General features: G+C 34.0%; 1 protein-coding gene across 3 annotated transcripts in view; it reads right to left on the minus strand.

Annotated features, from left to right (window-relative positions):
* The window catches only part of KNTC1 (kinetochore associated 1), a 41,315-nt gene that overhangs the window by 27,890 nt on the left and 233 nt on the right, over window positions 1-13,192 (minus strand). The window contains exons 2-24 of one of the 3 annotated variants that reach the window (XM_075041263.1): window positions 12,814-12,951; window positions 12,584-12,704; window positions 12,057-12,172; window positions 11,656-11,728; window positions 10,955-11,032; window positions 10,394-10,428; window positions 10,049-10,159; window positions 9,057-9,150; window positions 8,651-8,703; window positions 8,259-8,371; window positions 7,492-7,546; window positions 6,753-6,851; window positions 5,628-5,671; window positions 5,449-5,514; window positions 5,272-5,347; window positions 4,474-4,599; window positions 4,291-4,380; window positions 3,674-3,739; window positions 3,122-3,183; window positions 2,557-2,668; window positions 1,083-1,226; window positions 817-873; window positions 633-734 (exon numbers count right to left, since the gene is read on the minus strand). In XM_075041263.1, the coding sequence (XP_074897364.1) occupies window positions 633-734; window positions 817-873; window positions 1,083-1,226; window positions 2,557-2,668; window positions 3,122-3,183; window positions 3,674-3,739; window positions 4,291-4,380; window positions 4,474-4,599; window positions 5,272-5,347; window positions 5,449-5,514; window positions 5,628-5,671; window positions 6,753-6,851; window positions 7,492-7,546; window positions 8,259-8,371; window positions 8,651-8,703; window positions 9,057-9,150; window positions 10,049-10,159; window positions 10,394-10,428; window positions 10,955-11,032; window positions 11,656-11,728; window positions 12,057-12,172; window positions 12,584-12,704; window positions 12,814-12,951 (2,031 nt within the window). Of the gene's footprint in view, window positions 1-632; window positions 762-816; window positions 874-1,082; window positions 1,227-2,556; window positions 2,669-3,121; window positions 3,184-3,673; window positions 3,740-4,290; window positions 4,381-4,473; window positions 4,600-5,271; window positions 5,348-5,448; window positions 5,515-5,627; window positions 5,672-6,752; window positions 6,852-7,491; window positions 7,547-8,258; window positions 8,372-8,650; window positions 8,704-9,056; window positions 9,151-10,048; window positions 10,160-10,393; window positions 10,429-10,954; window positions 11,033-11,655; window positions 11,729-12,056; window positions 12,173-12,583; window positions 12,705-12,813; window positions 12,952-13,192 lie in introns of all 3 variants that reach the window. The other 2 variants (XM_075041262.1, XM_075041264.1) reach the window with 2 other exon arrangements.

Genomic DNA, 13,192 nt, shown 5'->3' on the forward strand with positions numbered 1-13,192 from the left:
TGAATGTGGGATTCAGAAGTTTAAGACAGCAGATCTAACACAAAATGTCAATGTTTCCAATTTTTTAAATGCACAGCTGGTTAGCTTTGAGCTTTATCTTTCTCCACTTTCATACTACCACCACTTTTATAGATGCCAGTATAGCTAGGATATATAGCATACATAATTTATTTGTGTTCGCACAAATTCAGTATTCATAACCTTACAGCTAGCTGATTTTTAATACCTCTTTTCTCCAGGCCTTAACACATGGTAAATTGCAACTAATTTCCAAAAATTTCAACAGAGATGAGACATGTTTCTAATTTAAGTTCATAAGGAGTATCTTTACTGAAATTTAAGTGTTTTGTAGGGCTCAGGTTTATTTGTGTACTACAGAATATTCAAGAATATTATTCATATTTAGATTATTAATACATCTGTTAAAGGCTATTAATATTTCACTGACTTTTTTTTTTTTTTTTTTAAATCTTTAAACCCGAGATTGGAATTCAGTTCCTTCCTTTCATGGAATTAAGTCAATCTTCACCAAAACCAAAAGTGACCTAGTTATCATCCATTCCAAGTCTAGCACAGAGCATATATTCTGAAGTCTCTTAGTAGCAAATCCTTATATTTGCTACATTTCTTACCAAAGGAGTCCACTGGCCAAAAGTTGTCAGTCCCATTTCACCTTGATTTTTACTTGTAAAAAAAATCTCTGCCATTTGGAGTCCATTTTCTGGCCAATTTGCCTGTCCAAAATAATTGATATTAACAAACTGTATTATACATATAGAAATACAAGACATGCAGCGTTTCTGCAGTGTGACTTACCTTATCAGTTAATTCAAGGTTTCGAGAACATTGTTCCAGCCATTTTGCTAATATTTTCTGAAAAAAATACAGTTATAAGTAGAGTTATGATATCTATCAAAGCAAAATTTGCCATTAGAAATTTGTTTTATACGAAATCATTTAAAATATAAACTGCAGGGAAAGGAGCTGCTTTAAAAGACAGAGGAACTAGGTTCTGACATTAAAAAATAAAAGCCTGTAGGTCTGACTATAAAATTATTTTAGCCTGAGAAAATTAGTCTTACCTGTCCCTTTGGCACAACTTTTCTTACGAAAGGGATCACAACATTTCTAAGCCACAAACATAGTTCCTTCAAAGGAACAGCAAAATGGATGGCATTAAGCAAGTTCTCCAGCATTTTCTCATCAAAGCTGCTTTCAAAATCTGGCTAAAATATTAAAACAGAACAATTACAGATATATGGAGTATATGTTTATCTGATACTTTGTAAAGCTGTTTCACTAATAGGAAGAAGCAACAGATCTCACAAATACAAAGAGAAAATCTCAGTAATCATGGTCAGGAATTTAAAAAAAAAATATATATAGCCCTGTTCAGAAAAACCAGAGGTTGGTCTTCTTAAACAAGACTTAATTGAAGCAATTTCTTTGCAAATTACGGTGGCAGGATCATGTCCTATTACTTCAGGACTTGCTCTGTAGTTCTGTCTCATTAAGAAAGAAAACAACAGACATGGACCTGAAATTCCTGCACTAACAAATATAATAGCCCATAGCCACTACTATGAATGTGCCATTCAGAGTAAGGAGTCTATATGATCATTTTTAAAGGATTTTAAGCTAGCCAGCAAATGTCCAATTAAAGATTCTGAGATCTGTGCTTGCAAGAAAGTGAATGGAATATGATAACCACCACAGAATAAATCAAAGAATTGTCATCCTTCAGACCTAGAAATATGCATTCTGACATCAGAAATACTGGTTTATTCCTAAATCAATAAGAAGTTCAGCCTTCTAAGGAGCTAGGTGAAGAGGTAATCATTGTGATAATAGATGAGATTCTGGCATAGACCTTTGCTTCTTTGAGGAGCTTTTGGCTGGGATTGAGTTAATTTTCTTTCTGTTAGCTGGTATAGCGTTATGTTTTGGATTTAGTATGAGAATAACACTGATAACAGACTGATGTCTTTAGTTGTTGCTAAGCAGTGTTTATACTAAGTCAAGGATTTTTCAGCTTCTCATGCCCAGCCAGCAAGAAGACTGGAGGGGCACAAGAAGTTGGGAGGTGACACAGCCAGGACAGCTGGCCAAAGGGGTGTTCCATACTATGTGATGTCATGCCCAGTATATAAACTGGGGGGAGTTGGCTAGGGGGGGGAGTGGATCGCTGTTCAAGAACTAACTGGGCATTGGTCAGCAAGCGGTGAGCAAAATGCATCACTTGTTTTGTATAGTCCAATTCTTTTATTTTTATTATTGTTATTATTATCATTAATTATTTTCTTCCTTTCTGTCCTATTAAACTGTTCTTATCTCAAACCATGAGGTTTTGGGTTTTTTTTTCCCTGATTCTCTCCCCCATCCCACTGGGTGGGGGGAAGTGAGCGAGCGGCTGCGTGGTGCTTAGTTGCCAGCTGGGGTTAAACCATGACAAGCTGTTTCGTAACCATATTGGTCTAATTCTGTTCAATAAGGCTGGAAAATTTAAGAGACTTAACATCCTCCACAAATACCAAAGAGATGTCTATGCCATCTCACCTGGTGCCTAAGCCAGAGGTACTGTGCACAAGATAAATTTCCTTCTTCTAGCTGAAAAAGGATATTCTTGAAAATGTCTTCATTATTCAAGAATTCTGTCCAAGCAATACCACTAGAAGTGAGAGGAGGAAAAGAAATTCCATTATTGTTATATGTCAATATTAAAGAAGTTGGGGAGGAAAACCTCAAATCTTTTATGGCTAGTACTATATGGTGTAAGAGACAACAGTAGTGGTAGATTGTGTGTGCATAAAATCACACCCCCCTTCTATATACATTAAACAAACAAACAAAAAATCTATACAAAGTAGCACATGTGCAACAGATAACATATGTTTTCAACATAAAGGATGACTCAGCCTCTCTGCATTCTCCCTTCTCCACAGTAGAGTATGGGAAACTTCAGGAAGAGAAGGAAGGGTTCAAAGTTTAATGAACTCAAATTTAAAAAAAAAAACAAAACAAAAACAAAAAAACAAAACAAAACAATCTTAATTTCAATGGCACATCCTTAACCATTACAATTAAATTTACTTTAAATCTTAATGAACAAACGGAAACAAACCTGAATTTCTCTAGTCCAAAAGCTCCATAAAAAGTTGTAAGCCTTGCCTGAGCTCTCAATACCTAAATGCAGACAAGAAATTTAAGGTCAATATCTGGCTTAACAAACAGTGATATTACATGGTCAGAATAACCACCACAAAGAGGAAGAATGGAGGAAAATAAAGATTTTTCAAAAATTTCAGCTAATTACATGTGTAAGCTTGTTTAATAAAGCATTAATGAAAAATTTCAATTGTGTAAGCACTTTACACTGAGTCTCCTTGAAGGCAGATGAGGCCCGTCCAGTATACAACAGGACTAAATAAGAAACAAAATTAAACACTTAAAAGCACTTAAGAAAGCTTCTTCCTTCAATTTCTGGAGCATCTGAAAATGAATCTTTCTATGACTGAAGGAATCGCTTATTTCTGAAACCTGTCATTACTGTGGTCCTCTTTCATACTATAAAATATAATCTTGTTTAAAAAGTTCAACAGTAGTACAGTTTTTAAAACTCTAAATCATAATTGTTTATCATATGATACTACAGGGCCAAGAAGTTTGTCCTCACCTCAGTTATGGATACCGGAGCCCCATCAGATGGTGGAGCAATGGTTCTATCATCTTTCTTCAAGATCTGAAACAAATGCATGAAATGGTTTGGCTGACAACTCAGTACATGCAGAACATGCCAGACAGTACTATGAATTTAATAAAGACATGAGCAAAAACTTAGTATGTCTATAAACTAGAGTCTTTATTTTAAATGTTAGACTCTGATTGGATTTCTATATGCATGCAGGATCAGATGGATAATATGTATCTCTCTGATTCTGTTTGATAAGGCAGGAGAGACTAAAATAATTAAGAAAAAAAAGGCAACATTTTGAGCTTTTATTCCTAAAAATTGATATTTAAAAGGTACTTAAAAAGACTACTACCCAAAACTAAAGCCTGATTTCTAGTGTGAAAATAAAACTGTAAGCCTTTTTTTGTCCTTAAGCAATAGACAGAACGAGGTTGGAACAAGCCTTGCTTCTTCTTCATGTTTGGTAACATACAATTTATAATGCATTTACTTTTTGAATGAGTGTAACTCATTTGAAGATATCCTCCCTCTCAAGTTGTACAGAACCATGTAATAGGAATGGATGAGTATAAGCAATTTAAACAAATAAAACACCTTACTCTGACTTTAGCGTGGTTCAACATTTCTTGAGTGGTTTCATACAGTGGCCATGGAGCATTTATGCAGTAATCCACAACAAATTGGCTATCCTGTTTGCATAAGGAAACAACTGAAATGAATTCCAAGGTCCTTTATAATTTGAATTACTTTATTAGAGAAAGAGAGTAGAAATAAAAACTTACCTGAATTTTTTGCAAATTTTCTTTGGCTTCATTCACAAGATCCAACCAGACTTCGTGACCATAACTCCCAACAGAAGCTGAAGCTAGTTTCTCTAAAATAGTGTTTGCTTTCACTTTGTATACAAGCTATTTAAAAAAAACCAAACACAGTTTTCAGTTTGATGCAATTAAGTTTTAAGTAGACAGTCTTGAACTGACAACTCTACACTTTTGTTCACAATGTTTTTGAGATAAAGTGTGTCCATGTACACTGAATGATTTAAATACAGAAATGGATTACCAATTAGCCCCTAACAATTGTGGTATCATTTTATCTCACCAGCTAAGCCTGTTTTTTTTAATTTACAAAAAAACCCCAACAAAACAAAACAAAAAAGCAGAGGGACTATTTAAATTGCATTACTTGAATAAATCAGTTAATGAAGACAGACTACGTGTTAATAAATGCAAGTGAATTATCCTTCTTTTTTTTTTTTAGCAGCACTGTTTCCTGCTAATTAAAGGGACAAAGGTGCCTTCTCCTGATCCAGCAGCGCTTATTTTGATCAGAAGTTGTACTTCTGCACCACTTCTCATTGCAAGGTTTGTTAGTTATTGTAAATAAAAACATAGCTCACCATGTAGTAGTCTAATTTTGAATCAGCTTTCAAGTATAGCAAGTTGCTTTGTAAGGTAACATTCTACTATATTTGTAATATTTTTAATACTTTCTGTTGGACTATAGGCCAAGAACCTTATGAGTAAGATCAGTTATACTAATTAATCTCCAAATGTATTTATCAAGAATGGACAACTTACCTCAACATCTAGTCCAAACTGAATAGCAAAATTCTCTGCTTCAGTGAATTTGTGTTTGTGAAGTAAGCGACTTAGTCTAGGGGTGAAATAAAGTAAAGTATACTACTTCAATAGAAGTGCCAAACCACAGATAAAAAAAAAAATAATAATGAAATAGCGTTTCATGGAAACTAGTACCTATTTTCCGGCAAGGCTTCGGTTAAACGTCTCATCACAACGATAGAAACTGGGCCTTCAGAGGGTCTGAGGTTGAGAGGGAACTATGTGAGTTTATCAACTATGAAGCAACTATATGTAAAAGTAATCTGCCATTTTTATATAATAATGATCTAGTAAGAAACAAAATGTTATCTTACATCCGATGTTTTTCATTAATTCCTTCCAAGAAGTATATTGTATCCTGTAGCATGCAATAACAAAAATCATTAGATCGTAAGGGAAATCAGTCATAAGAAAGGACAACTGCAATGCATTAAGTGTTTCTTCATCTAGAAACAAACTACTGCTTTTCTCTCAGATAAGTCTGGGTTTTTTAAATGCTTACCATGTTATTTCCTGGATAGTTTCCACAGCCTAAAATTTCTGAGAGCCTTAACTGAACAGACTGAAACCACTCTGCTATCCCAGTTGAATTACCATCAGTACACCCTCCACATGAGTGAATCATCTTCTCAAAACTACATTCTCATTTTGTCATAAGCAGGTCACACTGCTTCACATCTTCACATCTTTTAGAATCTGATCTCTGTGCTACATTCCACACAGGCAATATATGCCTTGGCATTTCCCACCTTGACTTTATCATCTCAGATCAAAGAAAAGGGATATATTAGCCATTATTTTCTCCACTGTGTAGCTGCATATATGATCTTTTCTGCCAAGTGCTTCATACAAGGCAAGCAATTTCATCAGCTTTGCATTTTATTGCATATCAGATCCAGAGCTTACTACATTCACTTTCACAATTCCAATGACGAGCTACCGCTTAGACTTCTGACTTGGTATCCTCTCACACACGCACTCCACTTCACCAGTCTTTACAACACTCCTAATTCATGAAGTTCTCACTCTCTTTTTGACCTTTTATTAAAGTCTTTATAAGGAAGCAGTTTAAACAGTAGAAGTAATTCTCTCATCTAAACTTAAATAAATCCCAAATAAATCCAGAGCCTTTTTCTGTGCTAAGAGAACTTAAAAATTCATACAGCTTTTAGCTGTAACAGCAGCAAAACCAACTGGCAGTAGTATAAAACATTGCAATAGACCTGGGCCTGGAATTAAACTGTTCAGTCTGCTATATACCGTATCTTTTTCTCCCTCCTTTGGGAACATAATTTAATCTTTCTTCGTACAGTTCCTGCACAGTTTCTAGCACAAATCACTTCTAATCTAACAAGAATAACAGAGTACCCTCTTTAATAATTACACCCATTAAGACAACTGTATTTCTTCAAACAACAACAACAAAAATCTAAACATACTGTGCCAATGCCACTTTGAACAAGTGAAGAAACAATAGATACTTCCAAAGAATAGAGCGGTTGCATAGTGGGCAATGCAAAAACCATTAGACTTCTCATCTATAAAAAAAGGGGAAAACAAACAAACAAGTCAGAATTTTTTTTTCTTCCTACACTGGTGACAGAATCATGTTTGCAGAATCATTTCTGGATTCTTATGGAGTTAGATGAAAGACACTATTTTCATAAGTTTTTATGTAATAGCGGATCTCTACAATTTGAGAAAGTTTAATGAAGCTTTAGATGTTGCCTCTATATGTAGACAGGTTTCATTTAAAAAAATTGTATAATGTTCATCCTGGCATTCCATTTCAGTTAACTCCACTGACTGTACATGGAGCAGATACTGGTCTAAAGAAATCTGTGAAGGTATGTAAGACATTTGTAAATTTTGCTGCTCTCCACTACCTGACGATCATTAAAAAAAAAGCAAACAAACAAACCCCAAACAATCCATAAAAAACCCAAACGGCAGGACAGCTTGCCCTGGTCACCACCGTAAGACATTGCAGTAGTCCGTCACTCACTATATCCTAATATATAGATGGTCACATTTTAGTTTTGGCTTTGAGCTCCTGAGAATTCTGTCTGCTCCAAAAATTTAGCCATCTCCTTTTCTTTTCTTCCCCCCCCCCCCCCCCTTTTTCTGTGAGTGACTACATAACAATTGAAGAACAGAACACAGATAAAATGATTATACCTGTTTGTTATCTGGTATTGTCATGACTATCAGTTTAACATTGGCAAGCCCTTGCCTACAGAACAAGAAAGAGAAACAAGAAAGCAAAATATACTGTATAAATTCTATGTTAGAACTGTAAAATATTCTTGCTTCTGAGTTTCAGAAAACTGGTTTTCCATGGAAACTGGTACATTTTAAAACCCTACAGTGCACTCAAAAATAACAAGTGTTTTAGCATGTAGAGGACATACATTTAACTTCTGATGTTTTTAAGCTTTTCAAATGGATCTGATTATTATTTTTTTAAACTGGCACAGAGCAATGGAAAGAGCCAAGAATCTTGCCTTCTAATCTTAATTGCCATTAATTCTTTTGCATTTTAACCAATATATGCATCTCCAGATTTTGGCTTCTCCATCTGCAGAACGAAGATCTTACTATTTACCTATCCGAAAGCCAGACTAGATCTTTTATAACATCAGACTTGTAAGCCATATTATACACCTTATTTTAGACCAGCATTTCCTAAATGATACAGGTTACATGCAAGATTCCTTAGCAGTAACAATAGATAAAGCAAGAGAAAGCAGAAAGCACCAAGATTTTCTTTCCTACAATACAGAGCTAAGGATACCTGCAGTCCAATTATTTTGTCCTACTGACTAGAAAGATTTCAACAAAGGTTCTAAAATTCACTACCACAGAAAATCAAGTGTTTGTGGCATATTTCTTGTAATGATAGAGAACATTTCACTTTTCAGAATTGGTGCTATAACTCTACTTACCATATGACTGGAGAAGAATCTGACTCTGTACTTAGAAGAAATTCTTCAATATGTATTAAAGGCCAATCCCAAATTAGAGTAAGAGAATAAACATCCCACATGCTTAAAACATTCTAGATTGAAAAAAAAAAAAAAAAATCAGATATGGATTTCATATTTTCTTCGTAGAAGATATTTTTTGTCTTTTTTTGAGCAGAATTTTAACACATTCCACAGCCTAAATAATGACTAGGAGTAGAACAAAAAATCCACAGCAAGATCAAGATCCTTTGTAAATATAACCATATTTATTTTACAGAAACATTTTTTAAAGCTATTGCTGTAAAAAATATTTTTATAAGCTGGTTCAAGAGCATTGTAAAATGAAGACTAAACCAAATCATTACACATACCTCTGTATCTAAAACAAACAGCAGATTGTCAAGAACTTGAAGTTTCACTGCATCTAAAAAAATATCCACAGTCACATAAAATCTATTATTTTTCTCGAGAAATGTATTTGAAGCAAAAACTTATTAAAATGTGCAACCAAGCATTGGAAACCTACAGGTGTTTAAAATCCTGGAACTTCCTAGGACTGTGAAAAGTTCAGCTTAAACAGAATTGTGATTTGCATATTTAAGTTATACTCAACAACTTTGAAGCATACATTTTGGCTTTACCTTTACAAGAAGTGTTCCATTTGGTATATGTGTATTTACCAAAAACAATGAAATAACTGAAAATGTTTTAGTATTTTCTGCAATTAAATATGAATTCTACACTTGTCTATAAAAAGAAAAAAACCCTCTTCTTTACCTTTGATCAGACTTGAATCAGCAAAACTTCGAACAGACACCAGGTTATTGGTAGTGTCTACCTCCCATTTGGAGAGTACATAATCACCTTTACCCTGTTAGTAAAGGCAAAGTAAAATAGGGTTATACATTAGAGATCTGGCTATTGACAGATGTGCTTCTTCAGCTGATCTTTAACTTATAAACACACTTGCAAAGCTGCAAAACAAACTTTATTCCCAGTGAATGTTGATACTCAGAAAAAGACCTTTTTTTTTTTTAATTTAGCCTTTTTTCTTTCTCATTTCAAGACTGGCCTTTACTACAGTAACTGTTACAGTCACCTTCCCTAAACATTTTTGGCTCTTCTAAAAACATGCCATATTGCAAAACATCCACTTTCCATTCTCATAGAACATAAAACCTGAATGAAACGTACACTGAACCTACTGAGAAAAATTGCACTGCATTCAACAGGCTTCAGTCAATGAACTCAGAAAACTTGTTTCTAGTCCAAAATAACATTTCAAAATATGTCTATATTTTTATTTTTTTATTAGTTCCTGTACTTAATTCATGCTTTGTTGAATTGGGACCTTAATTGTTACTTTGGCAAGCTTCTGCTGAATGTGAACCTGATTAGAAGACTCTTGCCAACTTCGGCTTTGTCTCTGAGCTCAAGGATAGGACTATTAATAGACTAGCCTGTACAGGCTAGGAACCACAGTGGATTTACTAAGGTCATGCAACCAGGGTGAAAATATTTTTCCCCCATGCATCATAACAGAGCAAGTTCTGAAATCACAACAGTTATTTCCTTACAACAAAAGCTATGGACAGACTGCACAACTGATAACCTTTAAATTTACAGTGAAGGAAATGAAAGACAAAAAGTCTTAGTGCAAAAAGTTTATTACCTCCTTTTTAAACAGCTAGAGATAAATTTTGTTGCAGATCAAAACCCACCATCTCTGATCACATAATAATTGTTATGAACACATTCCTAGTACTTACCCCAATTATCAAATGGATTTTGTTCATTGAGTTACTTATCACAAAATTCTGACAGCTGAGGCTGTGATACTCTTCTGTGGAAATGAAAGCTGTCTTTATCTGTCCTTGTAACTTGTGGTGTGGAAGATGAAAGGAAAGCAAACAAAAGGGGAAGAAAAAAAGTTTTTTATACAATCAGTGGATAAAACCTTGAACTGCTCACTTCTCCACGTACAGAAAAAGAAATAATCACAATTATGAGTTGTAATAATAACCTGGTAAGTAGTCAATGAAATGTACAGAGCAAAGTATTGTTATAAGGTTTGCACTTAACACATATGTTACAAGTTAGCAGGTATTTCTTACTTTCTTTGCCGTAATCATATCCATCTTGTCAATTGCTAGATTAAAAAAATAAATAAATAAATAAAATCAGTGTTAAATAAACTTTTTCAAAATTGAAAAAAGTCACTAAACATCATATAGGATAGTTTAATCCTAACGTGACTATGCCAAAAAAACACTTTAGTCAGGATCTTTAACAGGGTCTATTTCTATTGATCGCAGTATTGAGTTACAGAAAACTAATAACTATACTTATACAGCATTAAAAATTTAAATTATTCCCAATATTCTTCAGTACAGTTAAGACTGATTATAGCTTAAAATCCTGCTTCCATAGTATTCAGTACTCTCTCTAAAGCAGTGACTCAGAGAAACATAAGATAGAGGAAGTATTGGAAGAACAAAAAATAATTTTATTATGAAACTAGTTATATATCAGTTTCCCTTGAAAAACAAACTCAGATTATACAGAAAATCCCAACTCAATATCTTATTCCCATTAGTAAGATGCAAGGAAAAACTTTTTTAATACAGCTTTTCCTGTTCAAATGGAAATCCCCAGTGGTTTGTAGATCATCCTACCTTCCTGTGTTTTAGCAAGTGGGAGACACATAATGCAGAAGAATCCATTGCTTGTGAGAATGAACATATGATAAACACCTAAAAAAAAATTCAATACAAATATTTCAAACTTAAGTATTCAATAACCATCAAAAGACTACTTGCTTACGAACAGGACAGTGAAATAACTGACAAAAAAAAAAATCTGACCAATATATTAAACTATTTTTAAACAAAAATTTGTCACCTTCAACCAAGAGTAGAATAAGTTTGTACATCTTAGAGTTTTGTTTGAAATTATGATTTTTATATGCATCCATCAGACTGCAAATTCTGTTTTCATGGCAAAACTGCATTTAAATACATTGTGACAGAACAAGACTGGGAGCTTATGGAAGAACAAGAACTACTAAAAACTGAAGTCTGATAGAAGAAGGAGAAGGAATCTTTCCTTTTTGAGCATTTTCATATGTTTAGCACAGTCTCAAAAGAAAGAGGTATTGAGTTCTGAATGTTTGTTGTTTTCTATGACATTTTTAAAAGTAATTAATGAGCTAAATATCTTCACAGGAAAGCATTAAGAAAAGTGCAATTAATGTGTACAATGCAATGTAAGGCTGTATCTGATTATTTATTTTGTAATCTCTTTCCCTGAGTGATAGTAAAGGGGAACAAAATCACAAAAATTGAGACAAGGAAAAGAAGTAACATCAAGATCTTACCTGCATCTGCATTATCTTTTTCAATAAAGAGATTTAGGTAAGTCTTTTCACTTGAAGATTTTTCAAACAAAATCTAAAACAGAATCAACATAAAGACTATTAGACTATTATTTCGTATTTTATCTGGAAAAAAAAAATACTGATCATCAATTCAAACTTTAAACTTTTTTCTTTCATGAAGAGCTAGTTCTTGTGTATACATGCCATTCCTAAATATATTTTGCTTCTTCGTTACTTATGGGAACAAAAGTGTCCCTTTAATCTGTTTGTTTGTTCAAACTAGAAGATGTGTTCAAAACACAAGAATGTTTCTATTTTGATATTTGAAAGAAAGAAAACAACTCAAGAAATTCTGAGAGCAAAAGGTTTTCAGCAAAATTAGAATAGAAAATTTACTGTACCTTGGTTAGCAAGTTTTGTTTTGTTGGTATGTGAATAAGATGGAAATTGCCACTTCTCTCACCGACCACAAGAAATTGTTTTTCTTGACACATACCAACTACATCCACATTAGTATCTGAAAAGTTCCAAGACAAAATGTCAAATATTAAGACTTGCTTTTTATTACTAGGCATTCATATTTGAAACACAGGAATTGGACAATACAGTGTCCCAGATGTCTTCAAAATTATTTCTTTTGATTATTCAAAAGTAGAGGAAAGGGCATACAGGGAGCGATTTTGGTATCCATTATTCCCATTCCAGTGAAAAGTTTGCGAGCATTTTAATTAAACTGTACAGAAATACTTAGTTAATTGCATACAGAATCAGCAATCACTTTTTATTACTTAGGTATTTATTATAATACTTCCTTTTATAGGCTAGTTAGATATGCAAGATACTTGCTATATTTTCCTATACAAACCTAACATATATATTTTAAAAGTCAATTTTAACTTCCAGTGGGATTCCAAAGGAATGAACTTACCAAACTGAATGTGCATCTGAAGAGACTGCCCAGTACTGTCAAGTAGTGCCACCGATCTGTCAACAACAATAATACTGCCATCCCTTGAGTTGCATGCATACAACTGCGGATTAACGGAGACCTAGGAAGAAAAAGGTTGTTATATATAATAACTGAGACACTTTAGAATATATGATAAAGAAGCTCTGGTAATTATTAAGAAAAAGAACAACAGCTTTGATGAATTCTACCTTTTCTGAAGATGTGATTTGAAGTAACGTATCCACTTGGTACAATGCAGTTCCACATTCATATCCTAAACCTACAGGGAGCTGCTCACTCCCCGTGTCATCATTCGCAAGAAGTTCAATATCATTCCACATGTTTACCTATGATAAACATTTAAGGAACATGCTGTAAGGCAGAGAGCTTTAAAAAAGTTACATGACCACGCACAGATTACTGATTTTATTATTCTATCATGATTCTGCGCCTAGGAGGAACGGTAGCACGGTAAGCCTTCCGAAGCAGGAGCAACGAGCCTCCCAGCTGATGTCCCCAGCGGGCCTGACCGAACGCAGCTGGGCGAGGACAGGTTTCGCTCCCCAGACTGAAGGAAACGCAGTGCTA

This window comes from Buteo buteo, chromosome 11 (genome assembly GCF_964188355.1).
Source record: "Buteo buteo chromosome 11, bButBut1.hap1.1, whole genome shotgun sequence".
NCBI lineage: Eukaryota > Metazoa > Chordata > Aves > Accipitriformes > Accipitridae > Buteo > Buteo buteo.